The 22,546-nt window shown below is 41.3% G+C and overlaps 1 protein-coding gene across 1 annotated transcript in view; it reads right to left on the bottom strand.

Annotated features, from left to right (window-relative positions):
• The window catches only part of LOC106610595 (MAM domain-containing glycosylphosphatidylinositol anchor protein 1), a 357,350-nt gene that overhangs the window by 252,024 nt on the left and 82,780 nt on the right, over positions 1 to 22,546 (bottom strand). The window contains exon 3 of the mRNA XM_082956545.1: positions 3,054 to 3,228. Coding sequence (XP_082812671.1) covers positions 3,054 to 3,228 — 175 coding nt within the window. The remainder of the gene's footprint in view (positions 1 to 3,053; positions 3,229 to 22,546) is intronic.

Raw genomic sequence — 22,546 nt, 5'->3', positions numbered from 1 at the left:
GTGTTCCAAGCTTGTAACGTCATACCCAAGAAGACTCGAGGCTGTAAACACTTCCAAATGTGCTTCAACAAAGTCCTGAGTAAAGGTTTGGAATACTAATGTGAATGTCACATTTCATTTTTTTTGGTTTTGTAACTTTGCAAAAAAATAAGAAATGTTTCTGCTTTGACATTATGGGATATTGTGTGTAGATTGATGGGGGGAAAAAACGATTTAATACATTTTAGAATAAGGGGTCTGAATACTTTCCGAATACTGTATTTCTGCTAATGTATATACCATTTTATTTTCCAAATTATTTTCTGTTTTATCCACACCACATATTTATATTGTCACTCTAATATATTTACTTGAATTGTTATTTCTTGATTAAAAAAGGCACTGGAGCAACAAACCACTCTTGCTGTCTCTGCCTGGCCGGTTCCCCTCTCTCCCACTGGGATTCTCTGCCTCAAACCCTATTACAGGGCCTCAGTCACTGGATTACTGGTGCTCTTCCATGCCGTCCCTAGGAGGGGTGCGTCACTTGAATGGGTTGAGCAGTGTTAAACAGTGTTTGACATGCTTCAAAGTACGGTAATGAAATATTTACACATTTTTTGTCACGAAATGCGCTCGCGCGTTACCCTTCGGATAGTGACCTGAACGCACAAGCAAAACTGAGGTATTTGGATATAACTATGGATTATTTGGAACCAAAACAACATTTGTTGTTGAAGGAGAAGTCCTGGGAGTGCATTCTGATGAAGAACAGCAAATGTAATCAAATTTTTCTAATAGTAATTCTGCGTTTAGGTGACCCCCCAAGTTGGCGGATGTCAAAATAGCTAGCCGTGATGGCCGAGCTATGTACTCAGAATATTGCAAAATGTGCTTTCGCCGAAAAGCTATTTTAAAATCGGACATAGCGATTGCATAAAGGAGTTCGGTATCTATAATTGTTAACATAATTGTTATGTATTTTGTCAACGTTTATCATGAGTAATTAAATAAATTCACCGGAGGTTTTTGGTGGGTATCCTAGTTCTGAACATCACATGCTAATGTAAAAAGCTGGTTTTTGATATAAATATGAACTTGATTGAACAAAACATGCATGTATTGTATAACATAATGTCCTAGGAGTGTCATCTGATGAAGATCATCAAAGGTTAGTGCTGCATTTAGCTGTGGTTTGGGTTTATGTGACATATACGCTTGCTTGGAAAATGGCTGTGTGATTATTTGTGTCTATGTACTCTCCTAACATAATCTAATGTTTGCTTTCGCTGTAAAGCCTTTGAAATCGGACAATGTGGTTAGATTACCGAGAATCTTCTCTTTAAAATGTTGTAAAATAGTTGATTGTTTGTGAAAATTGAATTGTGGTATTTTAGTTGGTTTTGTATTTTGCGCCGTGCGATGCCATTGGCTGTTGGCTAGGGGTTCCGCAGGCAGAACAGGGTTCCGCTAGCGGAACGTCTGTCCTCAACAGGTTAACACAAAATCCAGGTAGGGGCAAGTTGAGTATAAGACTGTATCATCTGCATATAAATGTTGTTGTTGATCTAAATTGAGAAGAGCGTGGGACCTAGGATTGAGCCTTGGGGTACACCCTTGGTGACAGGTAGTGGCTGAGACAGCAGATGTTCTGACTTTATACACTGCACTTTTTGAGAGAGGTAGTTAGCAAACCAGGCCAAAGACCCCTCAGAGACATCAATACTCCTTAGCCGGCCCACAGGAATGGAATGGTCTACCATATCAAAAGCTTTGGCCAAGTCAATAAAAATAGCAGCACAACATTGCTTAGAATCAAGGGTAATGGTGACATCATTGAGGACCTTTAAGGTTGCAGTGACACATCCATAACCTGAGCGGAAACCAGATTGCATACCAGAGAGAATACTATAGACATCAATAAAGTCAGTCAGTTGATTATTGACAAGATTTTCAAAAACTTTTGATTAACAGGGCAAAATGGGATGAGTTGGACCACAGAGTGAAGGAAAAGCAGCCAACAAGTGCTCAGCATATGAGGGAACTGCTTCAAGACTGTTGGAAAAGCATTCCAGGTGAAGCTGGCTGAGAGAATGCCAAGAGTGTGCAAAACTGTCATCCAAGGCAAAAGGCGGCTTCTTTGAAGAATCTAAAATATAAAATATATTTTGATTTGTTTAAAAAAAAAAAAGTATTATATGATTCCATATGTTTTATTTCATAGTTTTGATGTCTTCACTATTATTCTACAATGTAGAAAATAGTAAAAATAAAGAAAAATGAGTAGGTGTGTCTAAACTTTTGACTGGTACTGTAGCTGCCATTAGCTGGTTAGCTTCTTGGTCAAAGCAGCTTACATGCTATGGAATTTGTGATGCTTTTTGCTGTAGGATTATGGACAAGGCGATAGTGGGTGAAACATTATGTACAATGTTTAAAAAATAATGTGCTCCTAACATGTCCTGTGCTGTGTTGTGCTGTGTTTGGGGTGAATGACAGGTCTGGTTATAGCACTGTATCATTTTATAGGGTTTTAGACATATCACCTCCATGCAATGCTGTAAGAGGCACTATAGCAAGCTTGGCTGAGGGCCCTGACATGGCCCCTGATTCAGGGGGAAAGTGGGACAGTGGGACAGGCAGCAGCACGAGGCCCTGTTCACAGAAGGGCCCCGTGCCACCTGGACCAACTCTCCCATTCTCTCCTTTAGATCCCTCCACTCCATGCCTCTGCTAGAGTATCCATGTTTCTTTATCTATATTTATCTTATTCCGTTCTTCTTTCCCATTGCTAAAACAGTGACAAGAAATACACCTCACTTATACCCAACTAACTTTTACCCTACAAACACCCTAGTCCCTTTGATGTTTTCCCAAACAAAAGCTACCAAACTTCCATGTCAAAACCTCCACCCATTTTACCATCTAAATATCCCCCATGGATACTCCTGGAGAGCATATTCCCATTTTGAAATGTACCACTATTCCTGCCCATAATTCTGGGAAGGACTTATTTTGGTAATGTTTTAGGGGGGCCGTGGAGGGATCGATCGCGGCGTTCCCTGCCGACTTACACTGCACGTCTACCCGGATGGACTTGATGGCAGCCACCCCCACCCCGTTGTCGGCCTTGCAGTAGTAGCGGCCGCCCTGCACCCGCTGGATGCCCTCGATGATCAGTGTCTCGTTGTAGATGGACGTCTCCTGGAATTTGTCAGAGGCGCTGCCTGCTGTCTTTGTCCAACGCACCTGGAGAGGAGATGAGTTGGTTAGTTAGGCATAGAGTATAGTATAGAGTACATTTATACTATATCCAACGCAAAACTTTGATGTACAACGTTTCTGCGTTGGAAGTGCTTCACGCGTAATGTAATCTGGGAGATTTGGGGGCAAAAGCGTCTGGTGGACATTGCAGTCAACATTTTGATCTAGTGGCCGTTTTCAAGACAAATATACAAATGGAGATACTAGACACAAGTTTGGATTGACTTACTTCTTGAGTAATGACAACCAATGGCACTCCAGCGCCTACCATAGTAGCCATTGTGCACTTCATCCAGTTTGTTTAGTGCTTTCATTACTTTCACTTTGTGAAAAAGCAGATGGATGCTTTCAAGTTTTTACAAGAAACCAAGCTCTTTCGAGTAAAATAATACGCTCAAGAATCCACAAAACCCTCCACCTCTATACAGTGATCTTTGCTCAACTATCACCATGACTGATGTCAATTAAACCAATTAAAGCCTCATTAACCACTATCCTATCATCCTCTACAGGGCAATTAACTCTGTCTTACTATCAGGGGACATTCCTGATAACAATGTGAGCTGGGCATGTCGATAGTTAGTGACATAGTGTGTGTGTTTTTTTCAGTGTTTGTGTGTTTGTGTGCGTGTGTGTATGTGTATGTAATGTCGATGATTAAGGTGTGTGTGCGAGCGTGCGTACTGTCGATCGTTAGGGTGGGTGTGTGTGTGCGTGTGTACGTACTGTCGATGGTTTGGCTGCATTAAACCCTTTCCTATCATCCTCTACAGGACAATAAACTATCTCCTACTACTAGCCATTCCTGATAAAAATGTGAACTGGGAGTGTCAATGGTCTCTGTGTGTGTGTGTGTGTGTGTGTGTGTGTGGTGTGTGTGTGTGTGTGTGTGTGTGTGTGTGTGTGTGTGTGTGTGTGTGTGTGTGTGTGTGTACGTACTGTCTTAGGTTAGGGTGTGTGTGTGTGTGTGTGTTGTTGTGGCTGAAATTACAAGATTATGTTATAATACTGTTATTGCATCAAATGGTTGTTTTTTGCAACAGAATAGGGGGTTCTTAGAACTATATTTTGTCTGGGTGAACTGAGAGTGGGCCTCTAGGGCTTAATGCTGACAGTAGATTTACGATGCCTTAGGCCACATTCCATTCATGTGAGGGAGATGGCTCCGGTTTGACTGGAAGGTACCAGGGGGCCAGACCCTAGTTTCTACACAATGAGAACAGTCTTTAGAGCAGATACTGTTTGCTGTGAATTATTAGTATCTTTCATACAAATCCTAACCTTGTGACCCATTCCATACATCTGTTGTTTGTCATGAACATTCAGAAGGATGAACTTTGCTATAAAATGCTGTGGCTCAAATCCGCTCGTTGGGCTTGCATCCAATCATCTAGGGGTGGTTCGTCGACCAGCTTCATTATTGCAATAATGAATCGATGTTATTAATACATTTTGAATAAAGTAATATCCTGATTGGTGATTGACCTCGTCTCTGATCATTATTGATTAGAATTTCCACTACAATTTTGGCGACGAGGGGGGGGGATCTCTTCAACTTCACCTGTTGACCACTCCTGATGATCTGGGTAAACAGGGAATCAGAAATTGGGGTTTCAGGGAAAACCACACTCATTATTGAGCAGCTGGACACGCCTATGATCTGAGAGGTAGCGGGCACGGGTGGATACCAGATCTCAAACATAGTACTGAGAGAGGTACTGTTACGGATAAAGGTATCCTGTGTGTGTATCCTGTATGTGTATTTCTTTTCTCTCCTTCTCCTCCTCACAGGTGACAATCATCACTCACCAATCAGCCACAATCAGAAGACACCTGTTCCTTTTCCCTCAACTAATCACATCCCCTTTTCCTTGGTTTAAAAACCCAGTCAGTTGTTTTCTCCCCAGATCAATCTTTGTGTTCATTCTCTCAATCTCTCTCTCTGTGTCTCAAGCTCTCACTAATATATATATATATATATATATATATATATATATATATATATATATATATATATATATATATATATATATATATATATATATATATATATATGTGTATATATATATATATATATATTTCTGTATTGATCTCTTTTGTTTTGCAACTACATGTCACATTTGTCTGGTTATCCTGTGAGTATTGTTTTGTTGTTTGACTGTTTGTTTGTTTGGTGGGAAAAGGGGGTACCAAGACAAGTCGCCCATGGGCATACATTACCCATAGGAATACTTTGTCTAAGTACCCTAGTTAGAACTGGGCAGACCACCCACTGTATTTTTGTTTAGTTAGCTAGCTGTTCTTGAAGTAGGCTAGTCTAGCTTAGGGGTGTTTTGGATTATTGTTTCTTTGCTTGGGTCCAGCTCAGCCTCTTTTCTCAAACCCCCTTTACCATGTGTTTTACAATAAACCCTGAGTGTTTGACGGTAGATTTCAGTTGTCTGTGATTTTTGTTCTCCCTGTTACTCGTCACTATTATAATTTGCATGATTTATGTTACGGGTCTCGTTGCCATCCCCCCTAGACTGCAGGGCCAAAAAGAGTATTTGTAACAGGTACTCTTGGACAATCTATCAATAAGTGATGAAATTATAAATAAAAATAATAAAAACATAAAATCCCCTGTTAAAACTTCTTATGGATCAGTGAGACGCTAGTGTCCCACCTCGACAGCTTCCGGTGAAAACGCAGAGCACCAAATTCAAATTAAATTACTATAAATATTTAACTTTCATGAAATCACAAGTGCAATACATCAAAATAAAGCTTAACTTGTTGTTAATCCAGCCACCATGTCAGATTTCAAAAAGGCTTTACGGCGAAAGCAAACCATGAGATTATCTGAGAACAGCGCTCAGCACACAAAACATTAGAAACAGTTAGCAGCCAAGTAGATTAGTCACGAAAGTCAGAAATAGCAATAAAATTAATCACTTACCTTTGATCTTTGTATGGTTGCACTCACAAGACTCCATGTTACACACATTTTTGTTTTGTTCGATAAAGTCCATCTTTATATCCAAAAACCTCCATTTTGTTGGCACGTTTTGTTCAGTAATCCAATGGCTCAAATGCGGTCACAAGAGGCAGACGGAAATTCCAAATAGTATCCGTAAAGTTTGTAAAAACATGTCAAACGATGTTTATAATCAATCCTCCGGTTGTTTTTAGCCTAAATAATCGATAATATTTCAACCGGACAATAGCGTCATCAATATAAAAGATAAACAACGAAAGGTGCGCTCTCAGGATTGCGCACCAAACAGGTTGGGGAATTTCCACTGGCCTCTCATTGAAACTGCTCATTCTCACTCATTGTTCAGAATAAAGGCCTGAAACAATGTCTAAAGACTGTTCACAGCTAGTGGAAGCCATAGGGAACGGAATCTGGGTCCTATCCCTTTGAATGGAAAAACACAAATTTCAAAATAATAGCACTTCCTGGATGGATTTTCATCAGGTTTTCGACTGCCATTTCAGTTCTGTTTTCTCACAGACATTATTTGAACAGTTTTGGAAACTTTTGAGTTTTCTATCCAAATCGACCAATTATGTGCATATCCTAGCATCTGGGCCTGAGTAGCAGGCAGTTTACTTTTGGGCACGTTTTTGATCCAAAATTCCGAATGCTGCCCCCTATCCCAAAAAAGACAAGAGTGCCACAGCTGTGGTGACTATCCAGGACTTGAGTTGAGTTGATAAGAGTGTTCTTAAGTGAGATATCCTTGGACATGTTTGTTAATTAGCCAGTTGCGGGCTACCAAAAGTCCAGATCACAGTAAGACTGGTGAGGTTAATGTATTGAACAAGGAACTAAAGTGCAGGTGACACCTTGCGAGGGCATCGGGCTTGGTAAAATTCAAATTATAACGTGTAATGTTTTGGTTAAATGTTTTGACAAATTAGGTAAATATGTATGCCCTGGGTTACTATTGTTAGAGACTATTGTGAGTGTTTTGTTTTGGGATCACTAATTAGGCAATATTTTGATAATGGTATGGGTTTCCCTGTTCATATAGACAGGGTTAGAAAAACAGCGCTAACCGGTTTTCCTCGTCCGTCTCATTCCCGTGTGTCTTTTGTTTGTGTTTTCTGTGAATGTGATACGAGTGTGTGAGGGTAGAAATAATAAGATTATTGAAATTTGGATGATAAGTTTTGACAAAGTTATCTCGGGGTTCCATCCATCACTGCCCATCATAGAATATTTCGAGGTGGTATTGAGAGCAGGATGTTATTTTAGTAGCAGCAAGTCTATAGTTTCTGGAAGGCTTGACTTTGGTGTGTTTTCCGGGAGGCTAGAGAACCATTGAGGATCCCACCATGACCGGGCAGGGCAGTGTCCAGGAAATGTCAGGTTTTTTTCCACTGGGAGAATGTTTGCTAAGCCAATGGATTGGTTGATGTGAGTACCTAAGAATTTCTATGTGGATTCTGTGAAAATATACAATTCATCATATTTTTATGTGTGTATAATTGATTGCTGGAGATTTGATGAAGTAATAATTGTAATAATATTAATATCCTAACTTGTGCACCCAGACGTAGACGTATGTCAGGGTTTGGGAAAAAAATACATACATTTTTTCTGAGTTGGTCCCTTTTATGGATAGTTTGATGAAGGTGAGGTTTAAACATTATTAAACTGTCAACAAGGTCTGGGCATTAGTCTCAGAAAAAGATTGGCGTCCATCCACTTTTGGTTAAAATATGGGAAATTGACCCTAACGATGTAACTATAAAACACTTATGGGGTTTTCTCCGTCCGGGTACTACATTTAAAATAAAAATGCCCATAAGGCCTAACTATTTGTTTTTCTCTCCTTGCAATATGAGAGGAGTTGCTATATTTCTCAAATAAACCTTTTTTTCCCATACAGTTAGAGCGAATTAATGTGGAATATCGAACTGAAATTATAATGTAGTACAAAGCCTAACTTAGGGTTTCTCATCAAACGAATTATCATTGCGGAGCGAATGTGATGTAGTAAAGTAATTTAAATATGTCACATGAGAAATGTTAATTTGCTTTTATTACAAGGCGCTATATCTGGTTTTACGTCAATGGATTTCGATTTAATTTGTTTGACTGCTATGATTGTGAATAAATCCCTTTTGTTCATGCAAAAATCTCTGTGGAGAAGCACTTAGAGGAACTTTAAGGCTATTTTCTGGGAATTGTGTTGTTATTATGTGCCGGATGTGTTGCGGAATTTCTTTGTCATTTCAATAGCATTGGGTCTATGGTATTGACTAAAAGCTGGATTTCTGATTGTAATTCAACTATGGATATGAATTGTATACATGCTTGTCAACAACAGCAAGTGTCTGTATTATTACCTGTAGCCTGATCAGAAGGGACAGTTACCTAATTTAATGAATTCCAATAATAACAGAGGCAATTGCGATAGATAGAGCTGGCACCATGATCATAATTGATAACTAAACATGGGTATTAATTATTGCATGATAAAACTAGGCTATAATCGAAGTTGCGGGTAGTAAGAGGCTGTAGTATTGTGCCCACTGAAATGTGTCTTTTCCCTAGGGAATTGACTGATGTATTTTATATAAAATACATAAAAGGGACCAACTCATAAAAAAAACGTATGCATTTCTTTTTCCAAACCCTGACATACGCCTGGGTGCACAAGTTAGTATATGAATATCATTCCAATTATTACTTCATCAAATCTCTAGTAATCAATTATACACACATACAATTCATCTTAAAATAATAGACGTTTAATAGGTGTGAAGCAGAGGTTGGTATTACAAATATAGAGTAATATTGTTAGGGTAAACTACAATGTAAACATTGCCTTCTAGTAAGGAGAAAATAATAGTTTGGTTTCTTTTATTTTCTAAACCTTACGATGGGGGACAGTGGCGAAGACATTGATAGGGAGGTTTGATGTAAACTTCATGAGTGTTGACAGTATGTGAATGGTAATATGTTATTTGTGGGTTTTTTGGATAGCACTCTAATGATAAAATATTTTAGTAATTTCAAGAAGCTGAGGTTTCAAAACAAGGTTTAATGATTGAGCCTTGAGGTTGAAAAATAGATTAGCTGCGGTTGACCTCGAGCGGGATGTAAGGGACTCTGATTACTGTTGCTCGGTTTTATAGTTTAGGTAACATTAGTGAATTTGAGCAGGAAGTTCAAATATTCTAAAAGTATGATCTGTTTCCATTACGTGGAACAGTGTCCAGTAATTAAAGCAGATTGAAATAAATATTGAATATTACGCTGATAAGAAAGCACCAACTTTTTGAAGGTTCTAGATTTGTTAAACAACAGGTTTATATTTTTCCTAAATTAATGCAACAGGTTGCAATGATTAGAGTACCGGAAAGGGGTTATGGGTACACTGAGAAAATGACACTTTCTCTTCCAGGAGAATGGGGGTAGTCATTTTCTCTCTCTTTGAAATGTTTCCTGAGGCTATGGTCTTGGGAGAGCGGTTAGTGAAATTCTGCAGTTTTATAAGTATACAGTGCCTTGCAAAAGTATTCATCCCCCTTGGCGTTGTTCCTTTTTTTTTTGTTGGCATTACAACATGTAATTTAAATGGATTTTTATTTGGATATACACAAAATAGTCCAAATTGGTGAAGTGAAATGAAAAAAAAAGACTTGATTTAAAAAATTACAACAAAAAAAGTGGTGGGTGCATATGTATTCACCCCTTTGCTATGAAGCCCCTAAATAAGATCTGGTGCAACCAATTACCTTCAGAAGGCACATAATTCGTTAAATAAAGTCCACCTGTGTGCAATCTAAGTGTCACATCATCTGTCACATGATCTCAGTGTATATACACCTGTTCTGAAAGGCCTCAGAGTCTCCAACACCACTAAGCAAGCGGCATCATGAAGACCAAGGAGCTCTCCAAACATGTCAGGGACAAAGTTGTGGAGAAGTACAGATCAGGGTTGGGTTATAAAAAAAGATCAGAAACTTTGAACATCCCATGGAGCACCATTAAATCCATTATTAATAAACGGAAAGAATATGGCACCACAACAAACCTGCCAAGAGAGGGCCGCCCAACAAAACTCACGGACCAGGCAAGGAGGGCATTAATCAAAGAGACAAAATATAACCCTGAAGGAGCTGCAAAGCTCCACAGCGGAGATTGGAGTACCTGTCCATAGGACCACTTTAAACCGTACACTCCACAGAGCTGGGCATTACAGAAGAGTGGCCAGAAAAAAGTCATTGCTTATCTTCTTATTGCTTGGGGGCGCTATTTTCACGTTCGGATGAAAAGTGTGCCCAAAGTAAACTGCTTGCTACTCAGGCCCAGAAGCTAGCCTCTATGGGCAAGGTGGGACGCTGGCGTCCCACCTACGTAACAGCGACTTGCAGCCTGTGGCGCGATTTTCAAAATCTTAAAAATCCTATTACTTCAATTTCTCAAACATATGACTATTTTACAGCTATTTAAAGACAAGACTCTCGTTAATCTAACCACACTGTCCGATTTCAAAAAGGCTTTACAACGAAAGCAAAACATTAGATTACGTCAGCAGAGTACCAAGCCAGAAATAATCAGACACCCATTTTTCAAGCCAGCATATAATGTCACAAAACCCAGAAGACAGCTAAATGCAGCACTCACCTTTGATGATCTTCATCAGATGACAACCCTAGGACATTATGTTATACAATACATGCATGTTTTGTTCAATCAAGTTCATATTTATATCAAAAACCAGCTTTTTACATTAGCATGTGACGTTCAGAACTAGCATACCCCCCGCAAACTTCCGGGGAATTCGCTAACATTTTACAAAATTACTCACGATAAACGTTCACAAAAAGCATAACAATTATTTTAAGAATTATAGATACATTACTCCTCTATGCACTCGATATGTCCGATTTTAAAATAGCTTTTTGGTGAAAGCACATTTTGCAATATTCTAAGTACATAGCCCAGGCATCACGGGCTCGCTATTTAGACACCCGGCAAGTTTAGCACTCACCATAATCATATTTACTATTATAAAAGTTTGATTACCTTTTGTTGTCTTCGTCAGAATGCACTCCCAGGACGTCTACTTCAATAACAAATGTTGGTTTGGTCCAAAATAATCCATCGTTATATCCGAATAGCGGCGTTTTGTTCGTGCGTTCCAGACACTATCCGAAATGGTAAAGAAGTGTCGCGCGCATGGCGCAATTCGTGACAATAAAATTCTAAATATTCCATTACCGTACTTCGAAGCATGTCAACCGCTGTTTAAAATCAATTTTTACGCCATTTTTCTCGTAGAAAAGCGATAATATTCCGACCGGGAATCTCCTTTTCGGCAAACAGAGGAAAAAAATCACAAAGGCGGGGGCGGTCGGGGTCACGCGCATAAGCTAGTGTCTCTTGATCGGCCACTTGAGAAAGGCGATAATGTGTTTCAGCCTGGGGCTGGAATGACGACATTCTGTTTTTTCCCGGGCTCTGAGCGCCTATGGACGACGTGGGAAGTGTCACGTTAGAGCAGAGATCCTTAGTAAATGATAGAGATGGAAAAGAAGTTCAAGAAATGGTCAGACAGGCCACTTCCTGTAAAGGAATCTCTCAGGTTTTGACCTGCCATTTGAGTTCTGTTATACTCACAGACACCATTCAAACAGTTTTAGAAAATTTAGGGTGTTTTCTATCCATATGTAATAAGTATATGCATATTCTAGTTACTGGGTAGGAGTGGTAACCAGATTAAATCGGGTATGTTTTTTATCCAGCCGTGTCAATACTGCCCCCTAGCCCTAACAGGCTAGGATATGCATATAATTGGTAGGTTTGGATAGAAAACACTCAAGTTCATAAAACTGTTTGAATGATGTCTGTGTATAATAGAACTTATTTGGCAGGCGAAACCCCGAGGACAAACCATCCAGGAAAAAAAAAAATTGAGGTCACACTCTTTTCAATGGGATTTCATTGAGAATCTATTATTCCAAGGCAGTTGCTTGCAGTTTCCTATCGCTTCCACTGGATGTCAACAGTCTTTAAAAATTGGTTGAGGTTTTTCCTTTGTGTAATGAAGAAGTAGCCCTGTTAAGAACGAGGGTAGAGTGAAGTGTACTGTTTGATAGAGACGCGTGACCTGAAGCACGCTCCACTTTGTTTTCCTCCGGTATTGAACGCAGTTTATCCAGTATTAAATTTTATCAATTATTTACGTAAAAAATACCTAAAGTTGTTTGAAATATTTGGACAAAGATTACATGTAACTTATGAGATATTTTGTAGTCATGTTGCGCGAGTTGGAACGGTGTTTTTCTGGATCAAACGCGCCAAATAAATTGACATTTTGGATATATAACGACGGAATGAATCGAACAAAAGGACCATTTGTGATGTTTATGGGACATATTGGAGTGCCAACAGAAGAAGCTCGTGAAAGGTAAGTCATGAATTATATCGTTATTTCTGAGTTTTGTGTCGCGCCTGGAGGGATGAAATATGATTGTCTGTGTTTGTTTGATGGGGTGCTGTCCTCAGATAATAGTGTGGTTTGCTTTCGCCGTAAAGCCTTGTTGAAATCTGACACGGTGGCTAGATTAACAAGAAGTTCAGCTTTAATTTGGTGCATTGCACTTGTGAATGTATGAAAGTGAAATATTTTTTATATATTTTTGGGAATTTGGCGCTCTGCCATTTCACCGGATGTTGTCAAATCGATCCCGTTAACGGGATTTGAGCCATAAGAGGTTAAAGAAAAAATTAAGCAAACACGTTTGGTGTTCACCAAAAGGAATGTGGGAGACTCCCCAAACATATGGAAGAAGGTACTCTGGTCAGATGAGAATAAAATTGAGCTTTTTGGCCATCAAGTGAAACACTATGTATGGTACAAGCCCAACACCTCTCATCACCCCGAGACACCATGATGGTGGCAGCATCATGCTGTGGGAATGTTTTTCATTGGCAGGGAGTGGGAAATTCTTGAGGGAAACCTGTTTCAGCCTTCCAGAGATTTGAGATTGGGACGGAGGTTCACCTTCCAGCAGGACAATGACCCGAAACATACTGCTAAAGTAACACTCGAGTGGTTTAAGGGGAAACATTTAAATGTCTTGAAATGGCCTAGTCAAAGCCCAGACCTCAATCCAATTCAGAATCTGTGGTAGGACTTAAAGATTGCTGTACAACAGCAGAACCCATTCAACTTGAAGGAGCTGGAGCAGTTTTGCCTTGAAGAATGGGCAAAAATCCCAGTGGCTAGATGTGCCAAGCTTGTAGAGACATACCCCAAGAGACTTGCAGCTGTAATATCTGCAAAAGGTGGCTCTACAAAGTATTGACTTTGGGGGGGTGAATAGTTATGCACGCTCAAGTTTTCTGTTTTGTTTGTTTTGTCTTATTTCTTGTTTGTTTCACAGTAAAAAATATTTAGCATTTTCAAAGTGGTAGGCATGTTGTGTAAATCAAATGATACAAACCCCCCAAAAATCCATTTTAATTCCAGGTTGTAAGGCAACAAAATAGGAAAAATGCCAACGGGGGTGAATACTTTCGCAAACCACTGTACTGGCTATTAAGTCACTGTGAATTTTATAATAACTTACTCACAGCAACTTCCAGGCATCAAACTGTCATTAAGTTACATTGAAATGCACAGTAATCTCCAAACAATGCAGCACTTTATTTTCACATGCCCTTACAAAGATTGCAGAACTGGCAGTGTTAAAAGAAGTGCTCAACCTTTGACAACATAACCATCAACGACTTAAACTGGTGATACACTTCCACTGATGGTTGTCACAAATACAAAAAATTCAGTAACTTGTTGTTGTTTACGGTACTTTCACTGCAACCAGTAGGTGTAGTGAACTGTAAAATTATAGGAACTTTTTAACAGTGTAGCATTTCATGGCATAAAAGAAAACATGGTGAAGAAGGAAAGAACAGGAGGATTCTTCACAACCGTCAGAGCAGTAGAGAACCCATCCTGTGCTTTGAAAGGCTGGTCATGGCTCACATCAACAGCATCCTCCCGGATACCCTAGACCCACTCCAATTTGCATACCGCCCCAACAGATCCACAGATGATGCAATCTCAATTGTGCTCCACACTGCCCTTTACCACCTGGACAAAAGGAACACCTATGTGTGTCACGACTTCTGCCGAAGTCGATGCTTCTCCTTGTTCGGCCGGTCGACGTCGCCGGTCTTCTAGCCATCGCCGATCCATTTTTCATTTTCCATGTGTTTTGTCTTGTTTTCCCACACACCTGGTTTTCATTTCCCTCATTATGTGTTGTGTACTTAACCCTCTGTTCCCCCAATGTCTTTGTGTGGAATTGTTTATTTGTAAGTGCTTGTGCACATTTGTTTGACTGGTGCGCGTCGGGTTATTGTGCCCATATTTTGTATTTCGTATGCCGCAGGTTTTACTATTAAACTGCTCCGGCTATTACCAAGTTCTGCTCTCCTGCGTCTGACTTCCCTGCCACCAGTTATGCACCCTTTACAATGTCAGAATGCTGTTCGTTGACTACAGCTCAGCATTCAACACCATAGTGTTGAATGCTCATCACTAAGCTAAGGACCTTGGGACTAAACACCTCCCTCGCCCCCCAGGTGGTAAGGGTAGGCAACAACACGTCTGCCACGCTGATCCTCAACACTGGGGCCCCTCAGGGGTGTGTACTTAGTCCCCTCCTGTACTCCTTGTTCACCCACGACCCATGACTGCTTTTTTAGTGCAGCACCCCTTTTAACATAAAGAAAATATTGGCCAAATTAGCCGAGATAAATTCATTTCTTGCTATATTTCTTCACGGAATTCATAGGAAGGCAGGGAGGGGTTCTGTAATAAAAATAAACTTTCTGATGAACTGCGAGACCCGTTGCATCTCCTTACTCAGGCAATAAAGGGAGAGAATAGAGAGAGACACAATGGATGTGAGGAGAAAGAGGGTGATGTTTTTCTGTGGCTCGTGTCAGAGTGAGAAAGACTCCCCTGCTCTGATCTGTTTTTCATTTACATCCCGGGTATTTTTATTTCTCCTCTCTCCTGTCTCCTCCCATTCCTCTTTCTTTCTCTCTCGATCCCTCTCATCAACTTTCTTCTGCTCCTTTCTTCTCTCCCACATCCAGCATGCCCCCATCCCCCATTTCAACTGCACTCTACAAACCGTGTACACTTTCTCTACTGTTCTTTTTCCATCCTCCCAATACCTAGCATTTTCTCTCCTGCCTCTTTCACTAACACAAGTCTCTCTCTCCAACACTATTATTATCTCACTCCAGGTGAAGTTTCCCCCAGGGTGAAGTTATGTGTCACAAATAGCAGCCCATTCCCTGTATAGTGCACTCAAAAGTAGTGAATTAAATAGGGAATATGGTGCTATTTGGGATACATCCAATTAATACTCTTCAGTATAGCTGCTGCAACACTGCACTCGTTGTAACTGTTTTTTGACCTACCCTGGCAAGCCAATTTATTTTATTTTTATTCATTTAATCTTTTTTTAACCAGGCCAAGGCCACACCATCATACCTGAATCCTGGCTTAGGAAGTCCACCAAAAACTCTGAAATCTTCATCCCTAACTACAACGTTTCCAGACAAGATAGAATGGCCAAAGGGGGCGGTGTTGCAATCTACTGCAGAGATAGCCTGCAGACTTCTGTCCTGCTATCCAGGTCTGTACCCAAACAATTTGAACTTCTACTTTTAAAAATCCATCTCTCTAAAAACAAGTCTCTAACCGTTGCCGCCTGCTATAGACCACCCTCGGCCCCCAGCTGTGCTCTGGACACCATATGTGAACTGATTGCCCCCCATCTATTTTCAGAGCTCGTGCTACTAGGTGACCTAAACTGGGAAATGCTTAACACCCCAGCCATCCTACAATCCAAGCTTGATGCCCTCAATCTCACACAAATGATTAATGAACCCACCAGGTACCACCCCAAAGCCGTAAACACTGGCACCCCCATAGATATCATCCTAACAAACTTGCCCTCTAAATACACCTCTGCTGTTTTCAACCAAGATCTCAGTGATCACTGCCTCATTGCCTGCATCCGTAATGGGTCAGCGGTCAAACGACCTCCACTCATCACTGTCAAACGCTCCCTGAAACATTTCAGCGAGCAAGCCTTTCTAATCGACCTGGCCCTGGTATCCTGGAAGGATATTGACCTCATCCCGTCAGTAGAGGATGCCTGGTTATTTTTTTTAAATGCCTTCCTCACCATCTTAAATATGCATGCCCCATTCAAGAAATTTAGAACCAGGAACAGATATAGCCCTTGGTTCTCCCCAGACCTGACTGCCCTTAACCAGCACCAAAACATCCTGTGGCGTTCTGTATTAGCATCGAACAGCCCCCGTGATATGCAACTTTTCATTTTAGAATCCCATTAGCGTGACTACACTTCATACTACACCCCAGCCATTTCATCATTTTGAAGCTTGTAAATAAGCTACTTTCTCGCCACATTACACAAGTTAATCTTATCAATTGTAAACATTCATGGAAACACAATTGCATTGATGGCATCAAGTAGGCCACCTTGAATATAGTAATACATAGGGTCCTGTTTACAGACATAGATTAAGCCTAGTCCTGTACTAAGAGATTGTATGTTGAAAATGTTTAGCTTTTGAGTCTAGGACTAGGTTAAGTGTCCAGGCAACCAGCCCAAAATATAAATCTGTAATATAGTGGTAAAAATGTAGTTGCATACCGTACATACAGTGCATTCGGAAAGTATTCAGACCCCTTGACTTTTTCACATTTTGTCACGTTACAGACAGATTCGAAGAAAAAAATATGTCCTCATCAATCTACACACAATACCCCATAATGACAAAGCAAAAACTGGTTTTTAGACATTTTGGCAAATTTATGAAAAAAAAAAAGGAAATATCAAATTCAGACCCTTTACTCAGTACTTTGTTGAAGCAGCTTTGGCAGTGATTACAGACTTGAGCATTCTTGGGTATGATGCTACAAACTTGGCACACCTGTATTTGGAGAGTTTCTCCCATTCGTCTCTGCAGATCCTCTCAAACTCTATCAGGTTGGAAATAGTCGCTGCACAGCTATTTTCAGGTCTCTCCAGAGATGTTCGATCGGGTTCAAGTCCGGGTTCTGGCTGGGCCACTCAAGGACATTCAGAGACTTGTCCCGAAGCCACTCCTGCCTCCGAGGGGGAGAGGTATAGAGGGATTGATGGGGGAGGTTTTATGACACCTCACACCCATTGTAAATCTTAAAGCAGCAAACGAATCCTTTGTCCTCTCAGTGTGGAAGATTGGAATGTATGGTGGGCCTATGGAGAATCTACCTCAGAATGGTAACATGAAATAAATGGACTTTGGGGCATAATATTTCATCAGCCAAAATGGTGGATAGATGGAATATGAAAATGTATGTTGTTTTTGTAATATTGTTAAATTACGACGTTACAACAAAAACATTGTAACTTGAGTTTTCAATAAATGTATATATGATGTTTACATACTGTGCGTTGTGTAGAAAATATCCAGATCAAAGAGGATGTTTTTGTAAAGATGAAGTGTGAATTTAGTCGTCTAAACTAGATCAGAGTAAAATCCTGATACCTTGCCTCGTAACTAGATACGCCCGAGAGAACTTGCCATAAAGACGGAAACGCCCCTTTTTGACCCGGGGGTATAAAACTAGTGAGTAAGAATTTACATATCAGACTAAAACGGACCACAACTGCAGAGCGATCTAAGATAGTCACAACCCCACAAACAAAACATGAGGAAAATGTCACGTCTGCTCCCGCTCTCCCCCCCCCCCCCCCAGCGCTTGAGGGCGCCAGGCTGCCCTGCATCATGCACTCCTATCATCCATTACGCACACCTGCCTTCCCTCGTCACGCGTATCAGCAATATTGGACTCACCTGGACTCACTCATCACCTGTTATTACCTCCCCTATATTTGTCAGTTCCACCAGCTCTGTTCCCCGCTTCTACATTAATAGTTTTTTTGTCTGTATTATTAGTTTGCTGACGCTGTTTCTGTCTCGTTCCATGTCCGTTCTTTATTAACCTGTTTGGGATAGGGGGCAGTATTTTCACGGCCGGATAAAAAAAACGTACCTGATTTAATCTGGTTATTACTCCTGCCCAGAAACTAGAATATGCATATAATTAGTAGATTTGGAAAGAAAACACCCTAAGGTTTCTAAAACTGTTTGAATGGTGTCTGTGAGTATAACAGAACTCATATGGCAGGCCAAAACCTGAGAAGATTCAATATGGGAAGTGCCCTGTCTGACCATTTCTTGGCCTTCTGTAGCCTCTTTATCGAAAATACAGGATTTCTGCTGTAACGTGACATTTTCTAAGGCTTTCATTGGCTCTAGGAAGGCGCCAGAATGTGGAATGATAACTCTGCAGTCTCTGGGCGAAAAACAGTAGGGGTTTTGGTGAGTGGTACTTCTGAGAACAATGACACTGGTGCGCGCGTGCATGTGATGACTCCATTTTCTTCTTTCAGTGTTTGAATGAATACAACGTCTCCCGGTTGGAATATTATCGCTATTTTACGCGAAAAATTGCATAAAAATTGATTTTAAACAGCGTTTGACATGCTTCGAAGTACGGTAATGGAATATTTTGAATTTCTTTGTCACGAAACACGCCGGCGCATCACCCTTCGGATAGTGACCTCAACGCACGAACAAAACGGAGCTATTTGGATATAACTCTGGATTATTTTGAAGTAGAAGTCCTGGGAGTGCATTCTGACGAAGAACAGCAAGGGTAATCCAATTTTTTTTATAGTAAATCTGAGTTTGGTGAGTGCCAAACTTGGTGGGTGTCAAAATAGCTAGCCATGATGGCCGGGCTATCTACTCAGAATATTGCAAAACGTGCTTTCACCGAAAAGTTATTTTAAAATCGGACACCGCGATTGCATAAAGGAGTTCTGTATCTATAATTATTAAAATCATTGTTATGTTTTTTGTCAACGCTTATCGTGAGTAATTTAGTAAATTCACCAGAAGTTTTCGGTGGGTATTGTCATGACTGTCCTGATCAGGTCAGGGTACAGGAGACCACCACCCTACAGATTATCTCCCAAACCCCCAACAGATGAGGAGAGATCTAGGGGTCTGAAGATGTGGGGGTTTTATGACCCCTCACGCCCATAATAAACCTTAGGCCACAGAGAAATTCCTTTGTCCTCACAATGGAGAACTGGCCTCAGAATATTAAACATGCAATAAAGGGACTTTGGAACAATGGTTTCCGTCAGTCACAATGGTGGTCATGACGAGAGGTGGAATATGAAAATGTATGTAACTTTTGTATTGTTATTAAAGGTTAAGAGATGACGTTATTATGAAAACATTGTACCTTTAAGAGTTTTCCCAGTATATGCCTGATGTTTAAACATTGTATGTTGTGTGGAAAATATCCAAATCAAAGAGAATGTTTTGGTAAAGATGAGATGTGAAGGTAGTGTCTAAAATAGGATTTTAGTCAAATCTAGGCCTTGCCCCTTAACTTGGTCCGCCCAGAGAATTGCCCTAAAGGCTGTTACGCCCACTTCTGACCCGAGGGTATAAGACAGGAGAGTGAAGAATTAACATATCAGACTAATTGACCCCAAGCTGCAGCGAAGGTCTAACAAAGTCAACGAACCCCAAAACGAAACACAAGGTTGAAGACAAAGAAATCTTTTTCTACACGAGCTACGGACGAGTAGCTGTGTCTAAGCGGGTGAATTCAAGCCGAACCACCCAGCCTCCACTCTCCATTGAATCGTGGTATCTACACCGTTCGAGTCCGAAGCTGTGAGCTCTGAGCTACAGAGCTGTCTGTCCTCAGAAGACCCCTTTCAGATCAAGGGCGAGGGATCAGACCACTAAGCCAAGAAGGACACTGACATCGTGAGGACAACCAGAGAGTTGCGCCGGAGAAGTGCGTCATTGAGAAGCCTAAACGACCCACGCGGAGCTTCCCACCTGAGACCTCCAACACGTAATTACATCATTATATTCTGACCCATAAGAGCAGCAGTTCGGGGCAAGGCTAGGTTTAAATAAGCATAGCTGACAAATGAACCCAAATGTATATTTCTCTCGTGTACTTTCTTGGTTTCTCTCTCTTTCAAATCCCCATTTTGGGTAACACGTGCCATAGTGTGTTGGCCCGTTAGACTAAGTCCTAATCAATAGCTAGACTGTGTTTTGTGTATGTGTATTTTTATCATCATTTTAGCTTGCTAGTAAATAAATAATCAACTAAGATTGGTGTGGTAAACTTATTGGTGTAGCCCGGGTTCGTGCAGATTCCCGGATTATGCGACATTCAGACATGAGACAAGAGGTTGATTAATTTAGCGACTGTTGTAAAATCGATATTCTGATATCCTTTGAGTTAATTTGGGAAATAGAAACTCAGTCAAAATAATGTTCCCATGATGCCCCAGGTTAATGAGTTAATAATTGCTTGATTCATTGCTTAATTCATTTAATCACGCAATTATAAACCGTTAATCATTCGATGAGCAACAGTCGTCACATTAACTAATACAATGTCACGACAGTATGCTAGTTCTGAACAAAACATGCTAATGTAAAAAGCTGGTTTTTGATATAAATATGAACTTGATTGAACAAAACATGCATGTATTGTATAACATAATGTCCTAGGAGTGTCATCTGATGAAGATCATCAAAGGTTAGTGCTGCATTTAGCTGTGGTTTTGGTTTTTGTGACATATATGCTAGCTTGAAAAATGGGTGTCTGATTATTTCTGGCTGGGTACTCTGCTGACATAATCTAATGTTTTGCTTTCGTTGTAAAGCCTTTTTGAAATCGGACAATGTGGTTAGATAAAGGAGAGTATTGTCTTTAAAATGGTGTAAAATAGTCATATGTTTGAAAAATAGAAGTTTTTGCATTTTTGAGGTATTTGTAATTCGCGCCACTCTACACCATTGGATATTGGTGAGGCGTTCCGCTAGCAGAACGTCTGTCCCTAACAGGTTTGTTTGACTCCCCATACTTGCTTCGTCTCTCCAGCGTCATTTCATGTGACAGAATGCAGAAGCCAACATACGAAGCATTGGGGAGTACTGGTGTTCCGGTTAGTATGGAGGCATCGGCTCTGGGTCGCCACCGATGGAACCGGGGTTACCTAGCCAGCTCGTCGGGCTTCCACGCCCTAGTGCTAAGAGCCTCGGCGTGACCCTGGACAACACCCTGTCGTTCTCCACTAACATCAAGGCGGTGACCCGATCCTGTAGGTTCATGCTCTACAACATTCGCAGAGTACGACCCTGCCTCACACAGGAAGCGGCGCAGGTCCTAATCCAGGCACTTGTCATCTCCCGTCTGGATTACTGCAACTTGTTGTTGGCTGGGCTCCCTGCCTGTGCCATTAAACCCCTACAACTCATCCAGAACGCCGCAGCCCGTCTGGTGTTCAACCTTCCCAAGTTCTCTCACGTCACCCCGCTCCTCCGCTCTCTCCACTGGCTTCCAGTCGAAGCTCGCATCCGCTACAAGACCATGGTGCTTGCCTACGGAGCTGTGAGGGGAACGGCACCTCCGTACCTTCAGGCTCTGATCAGGCCCTACACCCAAACAAGGGCACTGCGTTCATCCACCTCTGGCCTGCTCGCCCCCCTACCTCTGAGGAAGCACAGTTCCCGCTCAGCCCAGTCAAAACTGTTCCCTGCTCTGGCACCCCAATGGTGGAACAAGCTCCCTCATGACGCCAGGACAGCGGAGTCAATCACCACCTTCCGGAGACACCTGAAACCCCACCTCTTTAAGGAATACCTGGGATAGGATAAAGAAATCCTTCTAACCCCCCCTTAAAATATTTAGATGCACTATTGTAAAGTGGTTGTTCCACTGGATATTATAAGGTGAATGCACCAATTTGTAAGTCGCTCTGGATAAGAGCGTCTGCTAAATGACTTAAATGTAAATGTAGCTGGCTCGAGAGGTTTCCTTGCCCCGGTTGGCTCGGATGGCGCCCATCCCATGCCGGGCATCAGCCGGATCGTCAGTTCTTGTTCGCCCAGCCTGTCCAGGAGTTGTTTTTTTGTTTGTTGGTGACATCGGGGTGGATACCGCCGCATATGGAAGCGGGGGTGCCTAAGCCAGCCCGTTGGGCTTTCACGCCCTGGCTGGCTCGAGAGGTTTCCTTGCCTCAGTTGGCTCGGCAGCTTCCCATCCCACATCACACTACATCGGATCTTCGGGCTCGCAATCTGTAGCGGGATCAACAGCCGTCTTGCCTCAGCCGGATCGTCGGGCTTCCATGCCTCAGCCGGCTCGCC

The sequence above is a fragment of the Salmo salar genome, chromosome 09 (genome assembly GCF_965601325.2).
Source record: "Salmo salar chromosome 09, fSalSal1, whole genome shotgun sequence".
In the NCBI taxonomy this organism is placed as follows: domain Eukaryota; kingdom Metazoa; phylum Chordata; class Actinopteri; order Salmoniformes; family Salmonidae; genus Salmo; species Salmo salar.
This window is presented reverse-complemented; position numbering and strand designations above follow the sequence as displayed.